This window comes from Protopterus annectens, chromosome 8.part1 (genome assembly GCF_019279795.1).
Source record: "Protopterus annectens isolate FY-2018-M chromosome 8.part1, PAN1.0, whole genome shotgun sequence".
Taxonomy (NCBI): domain Eukaryota; kingdom Metazoa; phylum Chordata; order Ceratodontiformes; family Protopteridae; genus Protopterus; species Protopterus annectens.
This window is the reverse complement of record NC_056742.1, coordinates 271,144,793-271,171,185: the sequence shown is the minus strand read 5'-3', so window position 1 is coordinate 271,171,185 and position 26,393 is coordinate 271,144,793. Positions and strand designations below refer to the sequence as shown.

The following is a 26,393-nucleotide window of genomic DNA, read 5'->3' as shown; positions in this document are numbered from 1 at the left end:
ATATTGGAATATTATGTAATACATGGGCATAGCCACTTATTTTTTAAGTGTGTTCTGAGTTTTTAAAGTGAGAAGAGGTAGGGGCGGAAATCAAAGCAGGAGGGAGATTATTCCATGTTCTACTTATGGAGTGGGAGAACAGTGCTTTTCCTGTAGAATTGTTAGCCCTAGGGATACAGAGGAGGGGTTTGTCGGACGTTCGGAGAGTACGATTTGTATTATAGTGGGTGAGAAGTTGGCCTAGTGCAGGGTTTCTTTCTGGATGTGTTACCACATTGTAGGCAATGACTAATTGGTGATAGGTTAGTAGCTGGGGCAGTTCTAGCCATTGCATTTCCCTTAGAGCCTGGCAGTGATGGGTTCTAAAGGTGGAGTTGTTTGAAAACTTGGCGATTTTTATTATAACATGATTCGATTCTGGCAAGGTCAAGTTTTCTAAGCTGGTTAAGATTTGGAGCAGCATACATTAGGGTAGACAAGAGGTGAGTTTGGGCTAGGGTAATCTGTGCTTGTTTCGAGAGGGATTTCCTGTGCCAGTATAGTGTTCCCATTTTTATGGACTTTTTGAATAGTTTGTGAAATCTGGACGTCGAAGTGTAAATTTTTATCAATTTCAATGCCTAGGAGTTTGGTATGGTCAGAGGGAGAGATAATAGTGCCATTTTTGTAGGAGATAGTGAAGGATAGAGGGGTGGAAATGGTTTTGTTGGGGGTGAAAAGTAGTAATTTGGTTTTATTAGGGTTTAGGATAAGTTGGATCCGAGTGATCCAACTTTCCACAGAGCTAAAGGATTCCTGGGTGCGTTGTAGGGTGGGAAGTGATTGAGCTGAACAGATAAGAGTTGAATCATCAGCGTATTGTATAAGTGAAGCATGCTGTGTGGTGGTATGGAGATTATTGGTAAATATGGAGAAAAGAAGTGGGCCTAATGTGGAGCCTTGTGGTACACCTATGGTAGTTGGGAGTAAGGGGGGATAGTACACTTTGCCATTGGACAGATTGTTGCCTATTTGACAGCTTTTAAACCAGGCTGTAGCAAAGGATAGGGATGTCAGGGTGTCTAGCAGTAAGGAATGTGAAACCATGTCAAATGCTTTGGAGAGGTCTAGAAATATTGCAGATACAAAGTTATTATTTCTATGTTGGATGATCATATTGGTGAAAGAGATCAGAGTGGTGGTTGTGCTATGGTGTTGTCGGAAGCCATGCTGTGTGGGGGAGAGGAGATGGTATGAGTTTAGGAATTGTGTTACCTGACAATGTATGCATTTCTCTAGTATTTTAGATAAGGGGATAGAATGGCAGTGGGGCTGTAATTTGAGTATTCGTAAGAGTTTCTGCCTTTATGTAGTGGAATAATGTACTATACCTTCCATAGCTGTGGAACATATGCTTCTTGTATGGAGCAATTGCTAAGAATAGAAATAAGGTAGGATAAGGATTCACCAGCTATTTTTAGGAAGTTGGCTGGTAGATTGTCAGTGACAAGGGTGGTAGGTTTCAGTTTTAGGAGGTGTTTTTTAATTGTTGAGGTGGGAACGGGTGAGAGTGTAAAGGATGGGATGTTGTCAGGGCATTTGGTTGGGTTATATATAGGAGGCAATGTCCCTGTCATTCGTGGAGTTAGGCGTGGGACATTGCCTCCCAATTCAGTCACCACTTCAAAGAATCCATCTTAACACTCCTCCCAACTATCCAAAAACAGCCCTACATATAACCCAACCAAATGCCCTGACAACATCCCATCCTTTACACTCTCTTACATGATATGTATATATATATATATATATATATATATATATATATATATATATATATATATACACACATACATACATATATATATATATATATATATACATATACACACACATACATATATATATATATATATATATATATATATATAGGGAGAGGTCTCCCCTGAAAAAATAAGAAATAAAAAAGAGAAAAAGTATTTTACGTAAGTGGTAATTTTTAGTTCATACCAATCTTTGAAGTATTTGGTTTCACTTTTGGGTTCTTGGTTTATGTTTTTAAGTTCATTTTTAGAGGTTGTGATGTTTTGTTTATTCCTATGGACAGTACATTTATTTCCTTTTATTGTATAGTTTATTTATAGTAGGATTTCACCGTAGGGGATTATTCCTGAACTAAGCATTGTATATGTGTCTGATGAGGACAAATGCCTGAATGCAAGCATGTAGGTGAGCATAGAAACTGTCCATCAGTGTAGCAGTGTGTGAGAAGGGGGTCATTGAGGAGAAAGTGTTGCTCAGATTTAATCAGGTCATCAGCAAGCTGTACTTGCATAATTTCTAAAGACAGAAGGGTTTGATAACAGTTCAAGTTTAACCAGGGATATGGCAACTACAGGTGTAAAGCATAGTGGGTTATATTTTGGTGAGGACTAGATACAGTATTTTTGAGCCCGTAGTTACGATGTGAACTAGTTGGCCTAAGGTGCTAGTATTTATGAAGTCTAGGAAACATTGTGCATACTAATTTGTAGTAGTGTAGGTTGCCTATTTAAAGGAAAAATAGTTGAAATCCCCTCTGGAGAATAGCATTTGTCTTAATGCGGAGGGAATCCAGTTTGTTTAGCTGTTGACAATGAAGGAGGTAAGGTAGTAGCCTATGATGTGGTCCTTTTTTATTGATGGCAAGTATAATATAGAGAAGCTCAAATTCAGTATCTTGTTTTATTATTATTTTTCATATTGTTTGGCTTCATTGGGATATGAACACACCACCTACAATAATACAGGCATTTTTGGAGGTAGGTCCAAATGAGTGGTAGGCATTGAAACTCAATACGGGGTGGATGGGTGCTATCGCTACATTGAAGCCTTTTTTCAGTAATGACAAAGATATCAATATACTTTCAAAGATCAGGAAGACCTGTAAGGTGTGCTATTTATTCAGGCCTCTAGCGTGGAGCAGTGCTACCTTTATATATTTAGGGGAAAAAAGATGAAATCAAAACAGAAATGAACAAAACACTAGACAACATATTTTATAGGTGGGACCTACTTTACCCAAACTTCCCCTTATTTATGCTGGAGATTTTGATTTCATGAACGCACAGTGGTAGGATAGTCAGTAGCTCCTCAAACTGTGTTATTACCTAGTAGCACAGTATGTTTTTCACAAAGGGGATATTTTACATTTCAATACAGAACTTTTTGCTACTTATGCTTTTTAAATCAGGTATCACCTGGATTTGTATAAAGTGGCTTTGTTACCTTTTAAACAATTGTAGTAGATTGGTTGGCTCAAACTCTTAAAGATATTTTAATGTGTATAGTCAGGAGTAATTGTTTGTTTATCCTTCACTATAACTTCTTTGGGTTATATCTCATGAACTGAATGAAAAAGGAAGGATAGCTGAAAAGCTGTCAGTCTTGAGGGTTTGTACCTGTAATTGTACCTTTTGTTCTCTCATCAGATTCATTACTCCTTGCCAAACCCAGCTTTGCAGCATAATGGAATAAAGTGCACCAAATTCCTTTATTTCTGGAATAGCAGCTCCTAGATAAAAAAAAATCTCTTTATAGAAGTTTAGTTTTAATTGGCTATTAATAAATTATAAATGTTTTATAGTTTTATAGATGTGTTTCTGTTGTGCTGTCAGTTTAAATCTAATGTTCACTTGACATTGAATCACTAGAAACTTAAAGAAAAATTCCATCACTGCTAGCAGAGTCAGGAAACTTGATCTGGACAGTTAATGATTGTTGCTTGTCGTAGGTGGGGCATAATTAAAAAAAATAATAATTTCATTTCTTCACTGGGCTTTATGACACTTCTGCATCTGATCCCATTTCATATCCTGCAAAGGAACAGATTATACTGTGAAAAAGCATCTATATCAGACGCTTGAACTTTCAAAAGTTCGTGTCTCAAATGGTTGACACCATATGAGCGAACGTTTGAAAGCTCGAGCGTTTCAACGGTGATCGCCGTAGGGAGTATTTCCCTTCACTTCACTGTAGTGCAATCTCAGAATTGGTATATTTAACTAGCTGGGTTTGGGGGCGCAGTCCCACACGTGGGTGGCACAGGGGGGCTTGCCCTCCTGCTCAGAGCATTTGGGTAGGTTTTTTTGTTTTTGTTTCCTTTTTATTATATATTCGATGTTTTAAAACTTCACTCATATGGTGTCGATCATATGAGCGTCAAAGTTTTAAAACTTCGAGCATATAATACAGACCCTTTGTAAAAATAGGTGGGTGTGGAGTCCTGATATTAACAGATTGAGAAGAAAAAATGTATTTATTTCCCAAAAACTCTTCACCTGCTGTCCATTTGTCTTTAAGCATCTCTTGTTGAAATTTGGGAAGAAGTGGGTGCACGTTACATGATTTTTAAAAACATTTGGTATTCTGATGTTTCTTGCATACTCTTGTTTAACATAGCCTGTGAATAAGTACCCCTAAAAAGCCAGCTACATGTCAGCCATCTGCACTGGCATTGCTGAATACAGGTCTATGACCAACCCAGGTTACCCAGATTTGACTAGTGGCTTGAGCATCTGAAGTAGCTGGCAAAGGGAGGATTGGCATTGGTGATTTCGGTAGCCAAGACTGAGTTGTGATATGATCCTCTCGGAGGAGGACAGTGCATGCTTTTAGCTCAGAAAACCACATATGTGGTACTTTTTATTTTGGAATCATGGAAGCATGCACTTACAGAGGGAAGGCATATTGGCCCCTAAGTTGCTTGTTCCCTACACAAGGAAGGGGTTAGAGCCTTAATAGGAAAAACAAAGCCTAGTATGGTAACTCCTGCAGTCATCTGTTGCCCAGAAAGGAATGAATGGACTGGCTGGGAACAACGGGGAGCTGATGGTCAGCAGGCTAAGGCATTAAAAAAGGATATAGAATAAAAAAGTCAGCTGTATCTGAGAATGTAATATCATATTTTTCCTCCACTAATACTTTCCAAATTTCTTTCACAAATTTATTTTCTTAGGCTTTTGGAGTGGGTGCTTTGGAAGAGGATGATGATGATATTTATGCTAGAGATTCTCTGCATCAGTATGACACAGTCATTCAAGATGAAGAACCTGGAGATGGCCTCTATGGGTGGACAGCACCAAAACAATACAAAAGTCTGAAGAAAGGTGGGAATTCTAGGTCTGCTGTAACTGAATTTTTGCTTGCTCAAGAATTTAACTTAAAATATTTTTCATGTAGTAAATAGGATACATTAAATTAGAGCAGATTGCAGTATTTGACACACACATTGTTGCCTCACAGCAAGAGGTTCTTCTGTTTGATTCTCAGCTGGGGGTGTCTTCAGTGCAGAGTCTGCATGTCATCGCTGTGGTTGCGTGGCTTTACTCTGGGTGCTCCGGTTTCTTGCCATATTCCAAAGACATGCAGTAGGTGGATTGGACACTAAATTGGCTGCAGGTGCAAATGTGTGTGCAACTGAGTGGTACAGATGAACTACAGCAGCAGGGCTAGCCACCCGGCAGTGTAAACCTTGGCTTGAGATGATTGTCACTGATAAAGTGACACCCCAACCCCATGTGTAAAAATGGGAGAAAAGGGTTGAGGATGGATGGCACTATTTGACACATGTAAATGTAAGTTGTATTTGCCTAAGCAAATAGAAATGCAGGTTAAAGGACTTCACTGAACATTTTCTTGTCTCTATATTTTAGCTCCTTAGCAGATGGATTGCATGCATTCCATTGTGCTTGACTAAATGAGAGGATTCCGTAAGTGCTCAGCCATACAAACCTGATTAAAAAATAATGTCATCATAGTGTTAGTGAGCAATTTCAGGCAAAGAGGGTTAGTTTAGATGTAAAAACAGAAAAACTGCACCAAGGTGATGCACAAAAAACGACATTTATTCAAACCAAAAACAAAACAAAAAAGAAAAGGTAGGTGCTTTCACAACTGCTGTTGCTTCATCAGACACTACTATAAAATAACAAGCAGCTTAAATAGGTGCATTCAATTAGCTGATAAACAGTCACATGATGCTATGCTGATGCAATCAGAAAAGGTGCCAGAAAGCCTTCCTCAGCCAGGCCTATCGCCTCTCAAACTACTGAAATAATCATGACCGACCTAACAGTGCATGACTGTTAGATTCTAACACTCTATCTTCCTCTTTTTGCCTGCCTCTCTCACTGTCTTCCCTTGTGGCAACAGATCCCCTCAGACACCTGGGTCTTGTCAAATGTGGAAAAAGGATATTTCATGACCTTGAGGGAAAAACCTCTCCCAAAAGGTGTCCCACACACTCCAAAGGACCAAATTCATCTCGTACCACAAGTCATTCACGATCTTGTCAGACAGGGTACAATTCAAAATGGTCCCTCCAGGACAGGAAGGCCTAGGTTTTCTATTCCAGACTTTTCCTAGTCCCAAGAAAGGATGGCCCATGGAGACCCATCTTGGACCTGTCCCTTCTAAACTCTTTCCTCCATGTACCCACCTGCTCTCCCTCCAAACACTTCCTCCACTCTTGACCCCCCCCACCCCAGTTCTTATCTGAAGGTCTAGTACTTTAGACCTGAAGTATGCATATCTTCATTTCCCTATCCACCCATCTTATTGGAAATTCCTGCATTTTGCAGTGCAGTCCTTGCACTCTCAGTTTACTCCTTTGCCCTTTGGTTTGTCCACAGCACCAAGGGTATTCGGAAAATGTCTAGCTCTGGTGTGGCCTTTTGCCGAACAAAATGTGTTCCAATCTTCCCATACTTAGATGATCTTCTTATCCAGGCAGATCATACAAATACTTTACAAAGGCACCTACAATTCACCATTTCCCTCCTTGAAGGCCTAGGTTTCACAAATCCTCATTTACTCCTCCCAGGACCGGGTGTTTCTGGGTTGCAGAATAAAAACAGATTTGATGAAGGCCTTTCTTCCCACAGAAAACGTCACATCTTTGATTACTTGCTTCTAGGACGTACTCCTAGCCAGCTACATTTCGGCCAGTGAGTTCCTGCACCTCTTGGGTTTATTGCACCCACGCTTCCCATGTTGCCCCTAGCCAGGTTACACATGAGAAAATTTCAATGTTACCTGAAGAATGTTTGGTCCCAACATGACCACCGACTAGTTTCAGATACCATTCCTTCCATGTCTCAAGAAAGAGATCTTGTGGTGGATCTAGCAAATTCACCTGAACCCAGGACTACCATTACAACCACTTCCTGCGGTTCAATGAATGTACACAGATGCATCAGATCTGGGACGGGGAGCAACTATGAATGGACTGAAGGTGCAGGGCCAGTGGGACCCCTATCTTCGGAAAAAACACATCAATATCAGGGAAATGACTACCCTTATCCTAGCCCAAAAAGCATTCCTTCCCCTCATACACCCAGGACCTCTAAGAATCTTTACAGACAACACCACAGTTTTGTGGCATATTAGCAAGCAAGGAGGGACAAAATCCTTCTTACTCTGCAGGCTGGCCATCCAAGCTTGGGAAATGGCTATCCTCTTCAAGGTGATGCTGAAAGCAGTTTATGTCCCATATCAAAACAATGTTCGGGTGGATGCTCTCAGCAGGTCTTTATATTACAGAATCATGAATGGATGTTGCAAGGGATGTTTTCCTGGACATAGTCCTCCGGTGGGATACACCACAAATAGATCTGTTTGCCTCCCCTCAGAACAGACAACTGAAGCTGTTCTGTACAGGAAACCCTTCCCCACAAGCCTGGAGGGTGGATGCCTTCTCAATCTCCTGGAAGAGAATGTTTCTTTATGCATCCCCCCTTCCCTCTCGTACAGAAAGTCCTGCTGAAAATTCAACAGGGAAAACCGAACATCTTGTTGGTGACCCCCTTTTGGCCAAGGCAGCACTTGTTCCCCCTACTTTTATTCTCTAGCCAAGGGCAATCACCACAAGTTACCCCACAAGGTGGACCTCATCACACAACAGAAGGGATCACTTGTACATCTACACCTCCAAACCCTCATACTAACCATGTGGGTGATAAAGTTTTGATCCCTTTTAGACACCTTTATTCAGAGGACGTGCTTTCTGTCTTGCAGGAGGCCACTAAACCCACTACCAGGAGATCCTACCTATCCAGGTGGAAAAGGTTCTCCAGTTGGTGTCTTCACAGACAACTAGATCCCTTTCAGGCAGCTGTACCTCTAGTTTTGTCTTATTTGTGTGAGCTCCTTAAGTCTGAACTTTCATATTCCTCAGTGAAAGTCCATTTATCAGCTATCTCTGCTTACTTATCTCTCAATCCACCTTTGTTATCCAGATTGGAGGTAAAACTTTTCCTTTAGGGAGTACTTCTTAACAGGCCTCCAAGGAAACCTATCCCTCCTCCTTGGGACCTGAATTTCATTCTAGAAAAACTCACTACTGCCACCTTTGAGCAAGCAGCGTCAGCCATCTTGAAGATGTGCACTTGGAAAACAGTGCTTCTTGTAGCCCTAACTTCAGCCAGAAGGGTCTCAGAACTACCAGCACTCATGGTTAACCCACCATACCTGATATTTCATAAGGATAGGGTCTCTCTTGGTACAAACCCATCTTTCATGCCTAACATGGTCAGTGAACTATCGCTTAACCAGTCCATTCACTTACCCATGTTCTTTCCTTCCCACAAAATGACAGTGAGAGAGTGAGCCATTCCCTTGACATTCACAGGCAACTTAGACTTTACCTAGACAAGACTAAGAACATCAGAAAGTCAAACCAGTTTGTATCATTTCACCCCAGGGCTCTGGGGAAAGCTGTATCCAAGCAAACAATATCTTCTTAGATTTCCAACACTATTTCCTTTTGCTAGTCCTTTCATGGAAAGCACCTTCCTTACACTGTGTGGGCCCACTCCACCAGGGCTGAGTCCTCCTCAGGGGCTTTTTTCAAAGGATGAGATAACAGACGCTATCGTAGAGGCAGCCACATGGTCTTCAGTCCACACTTTCACTAAACATTACAAGCTGGACTATATCTCCAGGGCTAGGACAGGCTTTGCTAAAGCCATCCTGCATGGATTCATAGAGAGTTCTTCTTCTTCCACCTCCCATAAGTTGGTACTCTCCCTCATGTTAAGAATACTGCAACATGAGAATAGAAGGACATAGAGTAGTTGTGTAAAATCTTATCATAACCATAGATGTCCTTCTCTTCCATGTTGCAGTATTCCTATCCCTCCCTCCTATTTCCATTTAGGACTTCTGCCTCCTCTTCTTCATCCTGTTCCTTATTTTCCCCTCTCTGAATGGCATCCTGATCAGCTACCCTTAGACTATTGTCTGACTGGGGCATTCAATTCTGAAGTCTGTGCATGCGGACATCACATTTATGGCCCACGGTTTATGGTACCTACATGTGATGTCCACACACCATACAGCAGCCAGGCTAAGCTTTTGTATATGTGTCGGACGTTTGGCTCGCTTAAAGCAGAGGATCCCGCATGTTAAGAATACTGCAACATGGAAGAGGAGGACATCTATGGTTATGGTAAGATTTTACACAACTATTATTTCTTTCTTTAGTCTTATGGTTGTTGTTCCTTTTTGCAGACTGGCTTATGGTTGATTAGAGAGGTGCCAACGACGTCATCAGAACTAAAGTTAAAAACCCAAGAGTCATCATCATATAAAAATCGCATGAGCAACAACCAGTAGAAATAGTCCATTAATATAGTCTTACACCAGTCAACAAACAGAAATCATGAATTATTAATGGGATAGAACATTCCAGTAAAAGTTTTAAAAACAAGGACTGACCAGGACATAAAACTTGATTATTACAAGACACTGTTAACCCCCCAAAAATAATTGCACAAAAAATTCACCGTACCAAACCTAAAAAACAAATAATGTACTAAGATAACTTATTAAAGGAGTCACTTTTTTAGAATAGTTTTGATTGAAATATGGTCCTTAAGACCAGTTGCGACCACGACATTCAGTCCCAGTTGCTAAATAAGTTCCTTGAATTCAGTGAGGTTTTCCCATGCCCCCCCCCTGTCTGTGGGAGCCTTTTCAAGAACAGAAAACTTGAAAGTGGCTGCTCCTACACAGTTTTGTGCATGTTTGTACAAAGCATTTTTGGAATTCACTTTCTCAGTATCATAAAGATGTTCATATTTTCCGTTACAAGGTGTGCGCTCAGTTTTACCTTTGTAGAAACAGTAACAAAGCTGGCATGCAGCCATGTAAACTATACCACTGGAACCACAACAAGCTGAGGTGGTAATCCTTACAGTGCCCACCATACATCACAGGGAGAGTGTCAACTTTCCATGTGAAACAGACTGATTACAAGTCCCACATTTCTTTGTGCTGACTTGTGAAATACTGCTACTAGGTCTGCCATGAGGTTCAGATTTCTTAAGATCTTTTTCCCTGTTATGCACAAAAGTGGGTTTGGGACTAGTGGTGCTCAGAATATGCTTGTCAGTTTTAAAAATAACCCAATTCTTAGTGATATTTCTAATCAGGGAAGATGCATTACAATATTCAAGAATCAAAGATCTTATAAATTCGTGATCATTTGAAACCTTACCAGCCCCCATTAGCCTTATCTAAACCAAACCCCGATATAGGCTTGAATCTGTCTGCACTTTCCTAGTTGAACTTGTCTTGTGTAGTTCCATAGGATATCCTCTCTAGGAGCTCGTCAGCAACTTTCTTTATTTTTCTGTTGAATGTTAAGTCATCAGAAACCATTCTGAAAATGCTGACAAACTGACCTTTGACCAAGTTATGTTTCTGTCTTGTAGGATGCGAACTGTGGTAATGCAGATAGGAATTAAAAGTTTGGTTTTCTAAAGTTTAGACTAAGAACCTACTTCCTTCTTTTTAGGTGTAGTAATGTCTAAAAGGTTGACCGTATATGGGAAAATGTAAACTTAAGAAACTCACTGGTGGAATTCGGAAAACACAAAAAATCTTTAACCTTGGATGGACTGTCCATCCAGAAAATACAAATATCATCCAACAATCTGAAGTAGTGTTTCCAGCTTGTTACATAAGGTGAACTGAAGACAAAGACCACCTCTCATTTTCATATAATACTGTTAGCAAAAGCAGGTGCACATGCAGCACCCATCGCTACTCCTTGAGTTTGCTTGAAAACTCACCTTCAAAGTATAAAAAGTTTTTCAAAACCAGTTCCATTAAGTGAACAATACAGTTGATTTTCATAGTTTCCAAAAAAAGAACAGAAGACCAAGCTTCACTAAATAAAACCAAATATTGGTCATGTAGAATACATTAAAATAAATCTACCACGTGTCTACAGTCAAAAGTAAAAGGTTAGGGTCCCATAAGTCGTTTGCAACCATTCTAAGTAAGCTCCATGAATCTACCAGTATATGTGGGGAATAGTTCTTAAACTGAAATCTTGTTAATAAAAACTCCCAGGGAGTGCATTCTGTAGTACTGGGCAGCCACAATAGGTCTCGGAGAGGGCTTGAGAATGGTTTTTTTTGCACCCTTAGGATACCAAAAATGGAAGGAATTCTTGGTTGTTACACAGACAAAAAAAAAAAATTCTTCAGCTGAAATTGACACCTTTCATTATGTTATCATAAAGAAAAAATCAATTTTTCTACAAGCTGTATTAATTTCATTTTGAGAAACCAGAGAATATTTTGTGTCTTCATTACACAATGTAGATGTCTTAACAGAATAAATAGTGGAGTCAATAATAACAGTCCCCCCTCTTATGGGGTTTCATAACCCGAATACTTCTGTCATCAGTAGGTGCTTTCAAAACACTGGTCTCCTTCATAGTATAATTCATTTCATAAATTAGGTCTTTTCTATTATGCAACTCATAAATTTCATCCATAAACACTTTTTCAAATTCAAATACTTGCAAATAAGAATGTCAAGGGAGGATATAGGCACTCCTGAGGGAAAACTCATGAAGAGCACTTTCACCCAGGGTATTACCACCTTTGAATACAAGGGCCAAATTCTAATTTCTAATGAACTTGAATTCAGTAAAGGTATCAATGAGACTGCCCATAGCTCATGGAATGAAGGTTGAATCTCTTAGAAAATAAATTAAAATCTGTGCTAGAAAGAACAATGCTACTATAAAGATGATATAACCTGAGCAAGAAGACAAAACTTCAACATAGGAAATGACTACGATAGAAGTGTCTAATAATTCCCTCGTCTTTCTCCTTGTCTCCCTTGAATTGAATTTCTTTTTTCTTATTCAGCTTTAATATGACATTAGTTACTCATTCTATTTATGTTATTTGGTGAGGAAAGAATTAAATTATTATTACTACATTTGATATTTGTTTGACTGTGCTATACAGTAACTTGGAATTAGTAAGAATTTGCAGCATCCAGAAGTAATTCAACAGCTGGTAAAGAGCTTCACATAATTAGATCAGGTCAGTAAATCTGCAGAAACCTATCGTGTATCCTCGATAACTTGCAGAAGAGAAATAACATGTTTTTCTGTTCTTCACATTTAAACAGCATACAAAGTAAAACCAATTCAAATGTTTGTCCTTTTATATGTATATATATATATATATATATATATATATATATATATATATATATAATGTGTGTGCGTGCATATTTTGTATATTTGATAGCAAATTACAGATTAACACATTTTATGAAATGTATCACTGTGCTACAACTAAATGTAACATGTCAGTGTATTCTGCTGACCCTTAGCTAACAGCTTTTCATGTTAATTTTATCCTAGTTACAGGGTGACAGTGTACTTTCTGAAACCTGCTGCTACATCTCATAACTGGTTCACATCTGCCTTTTCAGAGGAATTAATTCCAAACAATTAAATGTCCATTATATTGATAGTTATGCTTTTGATAGAAAGAGGAATTTATATAAGCAGTATTTTATAACCTTGTCTCATCTGATGCCCTTTGAGCCAGAGAGTGCATTTTTGCAGCTTTATTAATTCTTAACATAATTCCATCCACCACTGACATTTTATATAAACGGTTGTCCACATGTATTATTCAGGAAGATTTTGTAAGCTGGTGTCTCAGTTTTAATTGAGATTCCAATACTATAACAGCTACCTACAAGGGGGTGGTGTGTTGGGGTTAGAAGGCTATTAAAGGTGCTTTGTTGGTGCAGACTCATAAGGGTGCTCTACTGGGGCAGATTATGCTAAATTGTACTAAATTGTGCTATCATTAACGTTTACACAGTACTTAATTCTTCTAAACCTATAGGTATTTCCACTTGACACCCACCTAGCTGCCCTAAGCTTGTCGACTTTCAAAGTTTTTGCGCTGTATTTACTGCTTTACAGGGTGCAGTTTTATGGACCATTCTATAGGGAAATTTTGCTTTCTAAGTGTTTGCTATTGTACAGGGCACTGCCAACCACCACTGAGCAGCTCTATACATACATGCCAAATTTACATCAGCACAGAAAAAACAGTAAACTAACTAATGAGACCTCTGACCAATAAAACAGCTATACTATGACTGCTTTTGTGCGTTTTACAAATCAGTTAGACCAGGCAAAGACCTTCTGCCACAACATGAATAAGCACAGTCCTCTTATTGTAAAACACAGTAAGAGAGACCCACAAGTATGATGCTACCACAGACCGATTAAACAACTAGTTGGAAATCCCTTGCTGAAGGTGATTTCAAGATAGCTTTTGCTATTTCAATTTCAACTTGCCTAGTCATGACCCTCCTTTACTCTAGGCCTTCTTGGAAGCAATTCTTGAAGGCTGGAGGATTATCTTAGTTCTCCCAAGAAACAGATGGCTCCACCATGGGAGCTTAACTGCACATTAGAGAATCTAACATTGCCTCCTTTGAACTAGCAGTTTCTTGCCTTATTCAGTTCATTGCTTGGTTATCATCTCCTCTGCTAGGTTTGTTGCAGAACTACAAGGTTTAATGTGTAAGGAACCCTTCTTAGTGCTCCAAGAAGATAGAGTGGCTCTGCATACCAAACCCTCTTTTATGCCTAAAGTAGGTACTGAAGTAATCCTCAACCAGACCAAACAGCCAGCTGAGATTTTCCTTGTGTAGAACAAAAGAATTCAGGAAAATCAACCAACTAGTTTTTCTGCTTTGCAAAAGAGAAATAAGGAAAACTTTTAAACAAGCAAACTCTCTCCAAGTGATGGGATCTGTATTGGCATTTTTTTACCAGCACTAATGAAGCAGGTTTCAGGCCATATCTGAAAGCAGTCCACTAGAGATATGGATGCCACAGCATCCCAAGCCATCCTGGAAGCAGCAACCTGGTCCTCTGTTCCCTCCTTTTCAGAGCTTTAAAACTTAGGGGCTGCATTCAGGATTTCCTCTGCATTTCTGCAAAGCCTGATTACCAAATAACTAATCCATCCCCTTTTCTGTCTTACCGCCCTGGGAATCATCCCAAAGGAGATGATTGCAATAGTGAATGCTTCAATGAACATAGTACAGTTGTGTTAGCAACTTAATGTAAGTATAGATGTTTGAAAAGTTTTATTGTTCCCCCAACCTTCCTTCTTTCCGACTCTTTATCCTGGGGTTGGGGTGGCAATTTTTTCTCTTCCTTCTTAAAACCAGGCACACTTCCCCACCTTTTTTGTTTGCCCTTTTCTCTGGAGCTTCCAGATTGGACACATTGGGATGGACCTGGCCCAGTGTTGGAGTTACCACCTGATTCACTATGTTCTGTGGCCAGGAAATTTCTTTCCTGCTTCTGCCAGGGAACAAAAGATCTAATGATGGCATTGACTAATGCACTCTATACTACCAATATCTTTGTGCCAAAAGCAGGGCATTATCCACAGACCAAGGAGAGGGAAGAGTTTTAAAAGACCATCAGTCCATGGTCTGAGGAGCTCAGGATCTAGTAAAGTGGATAACACCACAGATGTAGATTCAGACATGCTTTCTGCTGTGCGTACTGGGGCTAATGGAAGTGATGTTTACAGTCCCTTATGTGTGTTTTCAAATGCAGGGCATAGTCTACTGCCATTGACTGAAGAGCCATCATTTTCTTTCATATTTCCTTTTTTTAAACCCTACTTCTATTCCCACCACTTTCTAGAGAAGTGGGTCGTAGCCCCCCACTTAAATATTCTTTTTATTTGTTGTCCCTGTTACCAGATGCATTTCTGGAGTAGTGAGGAGACCCTTTTTGGAGTCGTAACAGTACACCTCAGCCTTCTCGTGCTTTCTAAGTGATTTGACAAATCTAAGTAGTGGTATGGTTTGTCAATATGAAGGGGTTACCCAATGATTTGAGTTTAGGAATAGGCTACCAACTAGGACATTTTCTGATGGTGATCTGCATCACAAGGGAATTGAATGTATTAGTGAACACTGAGTCACAGCTCAACCCCCCCCCCCTCCTGGATTTTCAGTTTTACAGGGAATAAACTAGATCATTTTTTGAAGGTGACCTACTCCAGAAGTCTATTTTCTTTTCTGCCCTTCAGCATGCTGTTCAACCCAAATGCTGCTGCCTTCAAAAGGCAAGGAAGCAAATTACACATTCTTAATGGAGTGGAAGGAGAAGTTCTTGTACAGAACATTTCCATTGCTTCTCATCCCTTGACTGCTGGAGAAGTGTCAAGAAGAAATGAATGGAAAAGGAATTTCATCTGGGTTAAGCAATGTCTTTTTCTTTTTCAGTGACTAAAATCTTCAAGCTTTCCTGGTTTCCTCAGGTATCCTTTTGATGTAGGCCTCAGCTGTTCCACCCCTAAGGTACACATATTTATGGTATATTGTGATGTGCTGTAAGGCAAGACTTTTATGCAACATAAACTGACTTTACTGTTTCTGAAGAAAATCTTTTATCTTTGACCTCTTGTGATTTTTCTTCTACCTGGGACCTGAACATTATGATCAGTAGATTGCCACATAAGCCCTTTATTACAAGCTGATTCTCAACCCGAAATCTGTCTTTTGAAGACTATTTCTAATGCCTTTACATGCCTTTGGCATATTCTGAGGTTCCCAGTTCTTGCTTGTAAAGAGACCTACATATATTTATTTCTCTCTCTCTCTCTGTTTTATATATATATATATATATATATATATATATATATATATATCTATACACACACACACACACACACACACACACATACATACATATGCACACATATATTTCTTTTGTGTGGTTTCCAGACTTTGGCTTAATCTGTGCATGCATTGCTTATGTTCTTTCTAAATGCCAAGAATGGAAGGAATGAGACTTCCAAGATGGGCTGCACACTGAGTAACCGCTTATTTCTGGCTCTCCCAGCGTGAAAACAGAAACTCAGCAGAGAAGGCCAGTAGACTTGTGTTTATTGGTAAACTTCAGTATCAGGCTAGTAGGTGTACTGCCTGGATGCCAAGAATAAAGAAATACAGAAGATCTGGAAAAAAATCAGCTACAAAAAAGTGAGGAAGAAACACTCACTGGGAAAGTTCTGCAGCTGTACAGTAAAAAGCAATGCAGCCTTCAGATGTGACTTATACAAGACAACTGCATACAGACCTGGTTAAAATAAACAGAACAAAATATATCAACACAAACAACAAAAGGTTGGAAAAATGGAAGAAGCTTTAAACAGATGTTCAGATGAGATAAAGCTGCAAAAATTAGAGGTTGAAATAAAGAAAAGGTTGGTTGAATATGAGACTGCTCAGGAAGAGATTTTTCAAAAAATAATAGAATTAGAAGACAGAGCACATAGGGAAAACCTGAGATTTTCAGCTATGTCAGCTATACCAGAGAAGCTGGAAGGAACAGACTGCATTAATTTTTTGAAAGCACAAATAAGCCACTGGACTGGTATTCCATAGCAGGAGGTGTTAGTTGAAAGGCACATTGTGTTTATGCTCCAAACCTGATTATAAGAAAGCAAACTAGACCTTTAATTTTAAAGATGTAATCCTACCAGCAGAAGGAGTTGATTCTGACAAAATTGTGGCAGAATGACAAAGTGCTAAAAGTGGGAGACAGAGTGTTTGTGGAGAATGGTTACTCATTAATTCCACTGTTCAGGGAATGGTGAAATGCAGTTCTGAGATTCAAAATTCTGTACCAAGGTGTCTTCAATGTATTCTTCACTGGAGGGACAAAAACATTTTTTGATGAAGTGCATGCTAAGGAGGAAATACAGAAGATTATCCAACAGAAAGTAAGCTGTGAAACAGAAGGAGATTCTGTTTCTTGTTTTTCTGGTAATAGACTACAGAGGGACTATACCTGTGAAATCTTTTCAAAATTATCAATGGAAAATGTTGGAGAGAAGGAAGGGGGGCACAAGAGTTGACTAGAAGAATTGAGAGCGTGTTGGAGATGAAGCAAAGACAGGATTTCAGCGAGGAACAGTAATAAAACCAGTAACTTACCATGGGATTACAGTGCAGTAATTATATTTGTGAACTATGACAGAACAAAATCTGGAAATATTGGACATTTTTAGAATTTGTTGGACTTTGGGGGTGGACTCTAAAGCATATGCCCTACTTCGTGTCATAACTGTTTGGAAACGTGCTTTGGAGAGAGGAAGAGGAGGAAGAAAATTAACTGTAAGTAAAGATTTTATTCTTAAATAGTACCAATGTTGTGGCATGTGGTTTTCTTTGCATGCTGTAAAGTAAAGTTCTTTCAGTTATTTTAAGTGTAATGGGGATTGTATACAGGTGCTGCTGTTCTTTTTTCTTTTCTTTCTCCCTTTTGTGTCTCTTCTTCAGTTTTAAGAAATATAGGCAGTGCAATGTATAAAAAAGCCTGGTTAAAAAGCATGATACAAGAAAAATGAATATGCTTTTTGTCGTTTGTGCGTGGGGAAATGACTGGATTAAAGACCTTAGATTGATTTAGTAACAAATTTTAAGAGAGAGCAAGTAAATGAAAAAGAACATTGAATATTATGATGCAAATACATGTATGCTCAGTAACAATTCTGCAGCTGGTCTTCATTTCTATGGAAACAATCTTATAAAGAGAAACTGGCTGCCTAGTTCTCATGTCTCCATGTAGACAATGTGATAAAGAGAAACTGGCTACATCTGGTGGAAAGTGATTTGCTGAGGGGAAAACCAGAAAAGAGAAATTGTGCTAATGTTCTCCAAGCATTCAGGGATTTTCCCAAAGTAGATAATTTTCTCTGAAAACCTTCAGGGGTTTCCCAATGTAGTTAATGTACTCTGAAAACATTCATGGGTTTTCCCATTTGGGAGAGCTATAATGATAAGACAAAACCAATCAGCACTTAGAAGCACAGGCTGCACCATGTGTGTTAATACGAATTACTTTTCTTTTAGGTTAACTCAAGTCTGTGAGTGTGGCTGTCAGTTTGGGACTTTTATTCCTATTAGGAAGGTAACAACTTCAGTATTTGAAGGTGTACACATTTTTATGTGTTAGTGTAGGTTTTAGGGGGGTATTGGGGTTGTGTTTGTTTTTTTTTTTGTTTGAGGGCTTTCAGTGAAACAAAATGTTTTGTAAGATATGACGTAGGCTCAAATGTATATGGAAAGAAACAACTGTATAAAAGATCAACCTGCCAAACAGTGCGTGCATGTAACACAAAAGCTGGAACTAGACATTTAACAAAAAAGGTGTTACATATAAAAGGTGGGAATAATAACTTTTTAATACAATGATGCTTTCTTTAATGTCTTTAAATGTAAATGGCCTCACAGATAAATACAAACAAGAAAGAGTAGGGAATTATATTAAAAATGTAGAGTGCAAATATCTATGTCACAGGAGACGCACTTAGAACTGAACATGTGAATTTGATAAAGAAAGGTTTCAGGATCGTTGCTCAGCAGAATACCTGGGACAAAGGAAAAGAGGAGTACTTGTATTAATTGCAATAGGAGCTCCAGTAGTGATAGAAGAAGATAAAATATAGTGGCAGATTTGTAGTGCTAAGGGGCTACTGGCAAGGGATAAGGATTACATTGGCATGTATTTATATTCCACCTAAAATTGCTGTAATGGAGCTTAAGAAAACTCTGGGAGAAATGATCATTTTTCATCAAGTAATATTATTCATAGGTGGGGACTGAAATTTGATTTGCAGCAGTGAAAATGTGTCTGTGGGTGGCCCAGAAGGGAAAATATAACAAATAAGGATAGATTTTTGAAGACATTTATGAAAATATTTGGCATGGAAGATGTGAATTCAGTAATAGGAGTTTGGAGTAAATTGCCACATTATTCCCCCAAGATATAAAAACTGGGCTAGGCTAGAGAGAATTTACATTTCACAAGAACATGTCCATTTAAAGTTCTTTATACCCATCTAATAACTGTTATTGGCGCATGATCTGAAATAGTTAAAATAAAAACACAGGGTAATGAAATAAAAATGAGACATTGGTGCTTTCCCACCTACCCGTTGAAAAGAGAGGAATTTAAGGAATGGGTAATGGGGATTATTCAGGAGCTGTTAGAGAGGATAGTGGGATAAAGTTAAGGTGGAGTTTAAAAATAGGGTGGAAATAAAAGAAAGGGAGGTGTGGTTAAGAAGTAAGAATTATTTAGAGGGCCTGACAAATGTTAAAGTATTGCAGAATGGGGGAATCTCACAGAATAAGAAGAGGATCAGCTGCAGAATGCTAGGCAGAAAATAACAGAGTACCTCAAATAATATGCACGAGCTTAGAAAGATTGCTGTTAAGTAACTGTTTTTTTTTTTTTTTATAATAACACTAGAACACAAAAACTTTTAGCACAGCAACTCAGGCAACAGAAAGTAGAAAGGGCTGTTGCCAAACTTTGGGAGCCTATAGCAAAGAAGGTAACACCAGATCCTGTAGAGGTATTAGAAATATTTCTGAACTTATATGAGAGTCTCTATAAAGCAGAGAAATATGAAAATCAAGAAAAGATGCAAATGGAAATATTGAGGTAGATGAGGCTGAATTACTAACAGGACAGGAGGAGATGAGATAAAAATTGTGATGTATAACCAATGTACAGGAAAGTCCCCAGGAATAGATGGTATTCCTGTGGAAGTTTGGAAGCTAGGAGGAAAGAAACTGATAAAGATCTGGAAGGTCTTGTTTAACAGTATCTTAAGAGGAGGAGAAGTACCACTGTCCTGGAAGAAAGCTGTGGTAGCTGTAATTCCTAAAGAGGGTAAGGATCCGTCAGATGCAGCTTCCTACAGACTCATTTCGATACTAATCCATGATTATAAAGTGTTCATGTCTGTAATGGCTAAAAGAATGGCAAACGTAATGCTAAAACTGATCGGTATAGATCATTGTGGTTTTTGTAGAGGGGAGGCAAACATTTGACAACATTAACAGAACCTTGATAATCCAGAGAGAAGCAGAGTGTAAGAAAATACCATTGTTGTTGGTGGGTCTTGATACAGAGAAAGCATTTGAGAGAGTAAGCTGGGACTTTATGAGCAGGGCAATGGAAGCATTTGCGTTTTCTGAAAAAAATTATAAGGTTAATTAGGAGAATATATGAGGGATTGGAGGCGAAAATTAAAGTGGGTGGGGTCCTCTCTGAAAATTTCTGCTTGACCAGAGGAACCATACAGGGGTGTTGTCTTTCCCCTTTATTATTTGCATTATGTCTAGAACCACTGGCAAACAAAATAAGGGACTCAGAAATTCAAGGATGTAATTGGTATAGTAGTCAAGAAAAGCTGGCTGTATTTGCATATTATTTTATGCCTGACAAAACCAGAACAAGACATTACAGTGTTGTAGAACATTTTGAGACCGTTTCAGATCTTTTAGGGATACAAAATTGATAAAGCTAAAGCAAAGACAATTATGGAAAATCGTGTACCCACACATGAACTGGTTCAGGAATACCCATATTTATGGGGACATGATAATGTTAGGTACTTAGGAGTATGGATTAAAAATTATTCAGTGTGGCAGCTAATGATATGTGAGAAGAGACTAAAAAGATAATACAAAAACTGAGAAAATGACCGCTTTGTTATATGGATATGGATAGTAAGATAAAGCAGTTGAAATGTTTTAGTCTCTTTAGTCTTATACACAGGTCGGGCATATTTTTAACAACCAGAGGAGAAGTTGTGGGTAGCAATTAATAAAGAGCTGAAGGACTGTATCTGGTGGGGAAGAAGGCAAGAGTCAAGTGGGATAAGCTGTTTCTTCTAGTAGAACAGGGCAGATTGGGATTATGCAATTTGAATGGGGTATTTCAGAGCTGTGCAGTTAAGACTCCTATTCATAGCACAAGCAGAAAACTATAATTTAAACTGGAAAGGGATGATGAAGCACAGGAGAATCTCAAGAAACAAGAAGAGACTGCGATTTTGGATGCAGACCTTTAAGGAGAATAACAGTAATCATGTAGAATATTATATCCGTAAAGTAGCAGAAAGTATTCTAAGAACTAAACCAACACTGGAATGGAGAAAGGAGATTCTGCTGATAGAGATGACTGCAATTATGGATACGGACAGTAGGCAAGAGGGGGGGGTGGAATTTATTGGAGAAAACTGGCAAAAGAACCAAGGTATTGGAAACAAATAACTAGACAGGGAAAATGATAGAATGGGAAGACTCCAAGAATTTATTTGGACTGCACTTTAGAGATTGCCTTCCCTATCAGGGATTGATATCAGAGTATAGGCAGAGAAAGAAATAGGGGGGTCCTAAATGAAAGACCAGCACTGGTAGAGTTTTTAATAGAATCTAGAACAGAAGCTGCCATTACAAAAGGAATAATTAGTAGAGCATATAAAATATTGCATGACAACTATAAGAATCAATCAGAGGAGGTTAGAAAGGATTGGGAAGAGAGATTGGATGAGCAATTCACAAATAAACAATGGGAGGATATGTGTATGTCTCCAAAATATGCAATAAAATGTAGAAGAGTTAGGATTTTTGCCTGGAAATGTTTACATAGATATTTTATACCCCAAGTAGACTCCAGAGAATCTTTCCTCAGGCAGACAGTAAATGTTTGAGGTGTGAAGAAGAAAGAGGTAATTGTGAATATGTTTTGTGGGAGTGTGATGAGTTGGTGGACTTGAGGGATTCCCTCCGGAATGCACTGTCGGAGATGCTGGGTGGGCAGATTGGTCTGAGGGAGATGATTTTTCTGAGCTATGATACAGAAGCGGAGTTGCCTAGACGTGGTAAGGCCTTGCAGTGTCTAATAAGGGTGGCTGCCAAAAAAGCAATTACTAGTAAATGGAAATAAAAATCTAAACAAACTATACTGGAAGTAGTGAATATAGGAACAGAGATAAAACAACTGGAATTGAGATCTTTAGAAAAGGTAGAAGCAGACTACATAGGAAAAAAATGGGAATTGTGGGAACAGTACATACAAGGGAGGAATGACGTCTGAAAGGTGGCAGGACTTAAGTGATCTATGTAATGTTTCAGTGAGAAAGATTGGGTAGATTATAAGTGTTGTATAATGTTTCAAGTGCACACCATGATGTTTTCAAGCTAGAAGGAAGTACTTAACCCCAGCCATTTTGTTTTTTCCTAATGATAGAACAGTTCATCTCTCAAGCCTAGCATTCATCTAAGAAAAATTCACATATTCAGTGCCTAAAATGCCAAAACCTGTCAAGTGTTTCTGCATTTTCTGTTTTACTAGCAAAGATCAACACTGCCCATCATTGGTTAGGAGCTGAACACATTGTGAAGCCCATTTACTTGTAGGAGATGAAGAGAAATGTTCTCTCAGAATGGTGGCTATGGACGATGCTTAGAGCAGGAACTTGCTGGAAGATGCATGTCAGGATACCAGGCTGGTGTTGAAACTTTGTGAGAAGATGAAGTACATCAAGGCAGACATACTTTGGAATTAATCCGCACTAGTGATGGCAAACACTTTGGACACTAGCTTATAGAGCTTAACCCATCACCTGCACTATTTCCTCAATTAAAACAGGCAAGATAATCTTGTCTTCTTGCAGTTAATGTGCAGCTACCAAAAAACAAAAAATGACAAAAATAAATAGGCATTTTGCACTTTGCAGGAGAGCCCTTCTGCTTCCCCCATCTCCCATTTTACTTGTATTTATTAATGTTGAGATCATGTGGTTATGCAGGCAGTAATTTAATCCCTATATAGAAAATGCTTTTGTGCAAGTAGGGTGGTATTTCCCATTATGCATGAAAGTGCTCAGCATCATCTTCCTGTAATTCCATTCTGGAGTTATCCTCATGTTCCTTGTGCAAGCACTTCCTCTACTAGTAAATTGAGAAGATTGCAACTGCCGTTGGCTGACAAGAGGAGTCATTTAAAAGAATGCCTCCAAAGTTTATCCTCAGCGCTTCACCTACATTTTAGCTTCCAGAACAGACCCATTGTCTCATATGTTGAATGTGTCCAGGGTGCCAACTTCAAACCACCAGAGTTAAAGGTTAGTGGGGATGTCCATCCCGCCACCCCTTTATGGTCCTGGGTAGACGGTTGTGTAGACCAAAAGATTGTTCTTTTCTTTGAGAATGACAGAGATGATGAGAATCTCTCTCTCTTTAGTTTCCTTCAAATTATTCCTCCTTTGGGGAGATTGAGAGGCCCATAATGTCACTGTGGGCTGGCCAGTAGTTTATCTGCCTTCCACCCAGAAATGCCTTAATCACTTGTGGATAAGAATGATGAGAATGTACTCAAAAAATGACCCATGGACCAAACTTTTATGGAAATGTCATTGCAATGCATTTGTCCATGTAAAACCATAACCTTTTTTAAAACAATAAATAAGCCGTGTGTGCTTCAATTTGACTGCTTTCAGGGAGACAAAACATTATTTCCAGAGTGCATTATAAATACTTAAATAATTAAATATTAGTTAATGATCATACTCATTAATCCGTTTAAGGAAACAGTACACACGTTCATATTTACAAAAAGATGTCTAGTTAACATTTTCAGTTAATCTGTTTGTTTGATAGATCCTATGTTTACACGCCTGAAGAAAGAGGTAAGGCGAGATATTAGCCTCAGCCAGATCCTCATAAGATGACTGCAATAATAATCACAGCAAACCTCTACGATGATAAGTTGCTTACACAATTGTACTTTCTGATACTCTTGAAAGGCTTTTAGCTGAGGCGCTTGAGTGAGTTAATATGTCGATTAAATTATTGGATTTTACTGGCCTCTGTTTTTTTTTTTTTTTTGTACAATTGTACTTTCTCTCAGGTACACTGAATCCCCTATTGATGATTTAAATAAAGGGGAGAATAGGGTAAAAATTATTTTCAAGGGTATTTTGGAGGGAGTTTATTTTTCCCTACAGGAGAAACAAGTTTGAATTCCCCATTTCGTTGTTTTTTTTTTTTTTTTTTTTTTTTTTTTTTGGGGGGGGGGGGGTCACATAGTGATTTTGACCAGATGTTTGGCAGGCAGCACCTTAGACTCGCATGTATAATCTTGCTCAGAATTTTGAATTGTGGCTGAAAAGGTTTGACATGATCAGTCTACTTATATGACTAAATTATTTTGATTCTCCAATATTTTTTTCTTCAGTTAAGTAATCCAGCTGTCATTCCATAATGTTTTATCAGTATTATAATTCACTGGATTTTTTTTTTCTAGGAATGAAGCAAGAGTTAAGATACATTGGTAAAATTTTGGATGGGTTTTGTTTAGCTGCCAAACCAGCTTCACCAAAAAAAGTAAGTATTTACATGTATTTCATTTTTCCTGTTGATTAATTTGGTGGTGATAGTTTTACAGTTATCAACTGTATAGATTTGAAGCTAACCTTTAAAACAGGGTTGTCATAAGTTGCTGTGAATTTTTATGTGATTTTACGTGAATTTTTGTGCACTTGTTTATCTTATACGGTGTTGTGTTGGCCTTTATCGAATATTTTTCATTGATGTTGAACAGTATCGTTTTATAGCCAACTGCAGTTCTGTTAAACTTTTATCTTGGTTTTGTTCTGCAGCATTGAAGCTCTTGTTGAAACTTTGTGAGTGATTTTTGTGTGCTGACTGATAATCTGAGATGTTTACATAAACAGACACAATGTTATATTTTTTGTAGATTTTTCCACCACCTACACTGCCAGTGGATTATAGACCAGTCCATTACTTCAGACCTGTGTTACAGCCTGGAACATCAAGTACCAAAGTAGTTGAGGCACTTCTCTCATCTAGTGGACAGCATATCACTGACTTGGCACAAAAAGGCAGACATCAGCTGGATGCCTCTAAAAGGAAGGAGATTCTAGGAGAAACAACATTTCAAGGTAAGAGTTTAAAACTAGTACAAACTCATCACTTCTTTTTCTCCATAAGCAACACATTCTTAGTCATCTATAGAAGCATATGCTTATTGAAGTACCCAGTGGCAGGCTTTGGGTGATGAGACACACAAGTACTTTCACAACAGACATGCACATTAGCAGGATTTTATTTATTTTTCTCTTTTAAGCCTGTCAGAGCCATCATACACTGTTTCAGGCACACCACTGGTGTGTACCTGCTTCCTTGTGCACCCTGAATGCTTATACAACATCCAGTCTCATTTTGTTTTTTTAAACAAGAAACATCTTTATTAAATTATCGCTTATGACACACAGGCAATCATACATTTATATAAATGAAAACAAACCATATTGATATAATTTTAGTTGCAAACATTACATAGCTCATTCAAATCCTGCCCTCTCTTAAACCTCATTCCTCATCTGCATGTATCGTTTCCACACTTTCCATTTATTTTCTGTGTAATTTGCTCCTACCCTTTTCTAAAGATACCGTTTTCAGTTGTTTTATCTCTGTTACTATATTCACTACTTCTAGTACTACTAGGTTTAGACTTTTGATTTCCATTTCCGAGTAATTGCTTTTTTGGCAGCCACCATAATTAGACTCCACAAGGCCTTACTGTGTCTAGGCAGTTTTGATTCTGTATCATAGGTAGGTACAAGGCTATCAGCCCAAGGGCCTAAGTAAGCCTAGCCAACAAGGTTCCCTGGTTTATGCCACCCAAGAAAGTTAATTTCCTGTGTCCCTGTTGAGCAGAGCCACAGAAGTGATCCCTACGGTGTATTTCCTATTTCCCATCCACTCATCAAGAATTTTCTTGAAGAGTGCTAATGAGGAACTTTGCTTGACATAGATGGGTAGCTTGTTCCAGAGTATAGGAGGTCTCTGAGACAGGAATCTATCCCTCCAGCATGTTCTGTTTATTGTGGTGACAAGGTTTAGGTCCCTAGAGCATGTAGCTCGGAGGGATTGGGATTTCTTTAGGTGTAGCATGTCCAACAACTCTGGATTTAACATAGCTTTATATGTTAGGCAGAGATCTCCTCGGAGTAGGTGATATGCTAAAGAGTAGAGCTGGAGTTTTTTGAGATGGTCATTGTAGGGCATCTGTTTGAGGCCAGTAATCCTCTTTGTGAGGTACATCTGTGGCCTTTCCAGCTGCTGCAGATGTCTTATGAGGTACATTCCAAAAGGGGTGTTGTACTCTATAATGGGTCTAA

At 38.7% G+C, this 26,393-nt stretch overlaps 1 protein-coding gene across 1 annotated transcript in view; it reads left to right on the top strand.

The window, feature by feature from the left end:
- GPATCH1 (G-patch domain containing 1) overlaps window positions 1-26,393 on the top strand; it is a 780,183-nt gene that overhangs the window by 326,845 nt on the left and 426,945 nt on the right. The window contains exons 8-10 of the mRNA XM_044081593.1: window positions 4,976-5,126; window positions 24,494-24,573; window positions 24,947-25,151. Of these exons, the coding sequence (XP_043937528.1) occupies window positions 4,976-5,126; window positions 24,494-24,573; window positions 24,947-25,151 (436 nt within the window). The remainder of the gene's footprint in view (window positions 1-4,975; window positions 5,127-24,493; window positions 24,574-24,946; window positions 25,152-26,393) is intronic.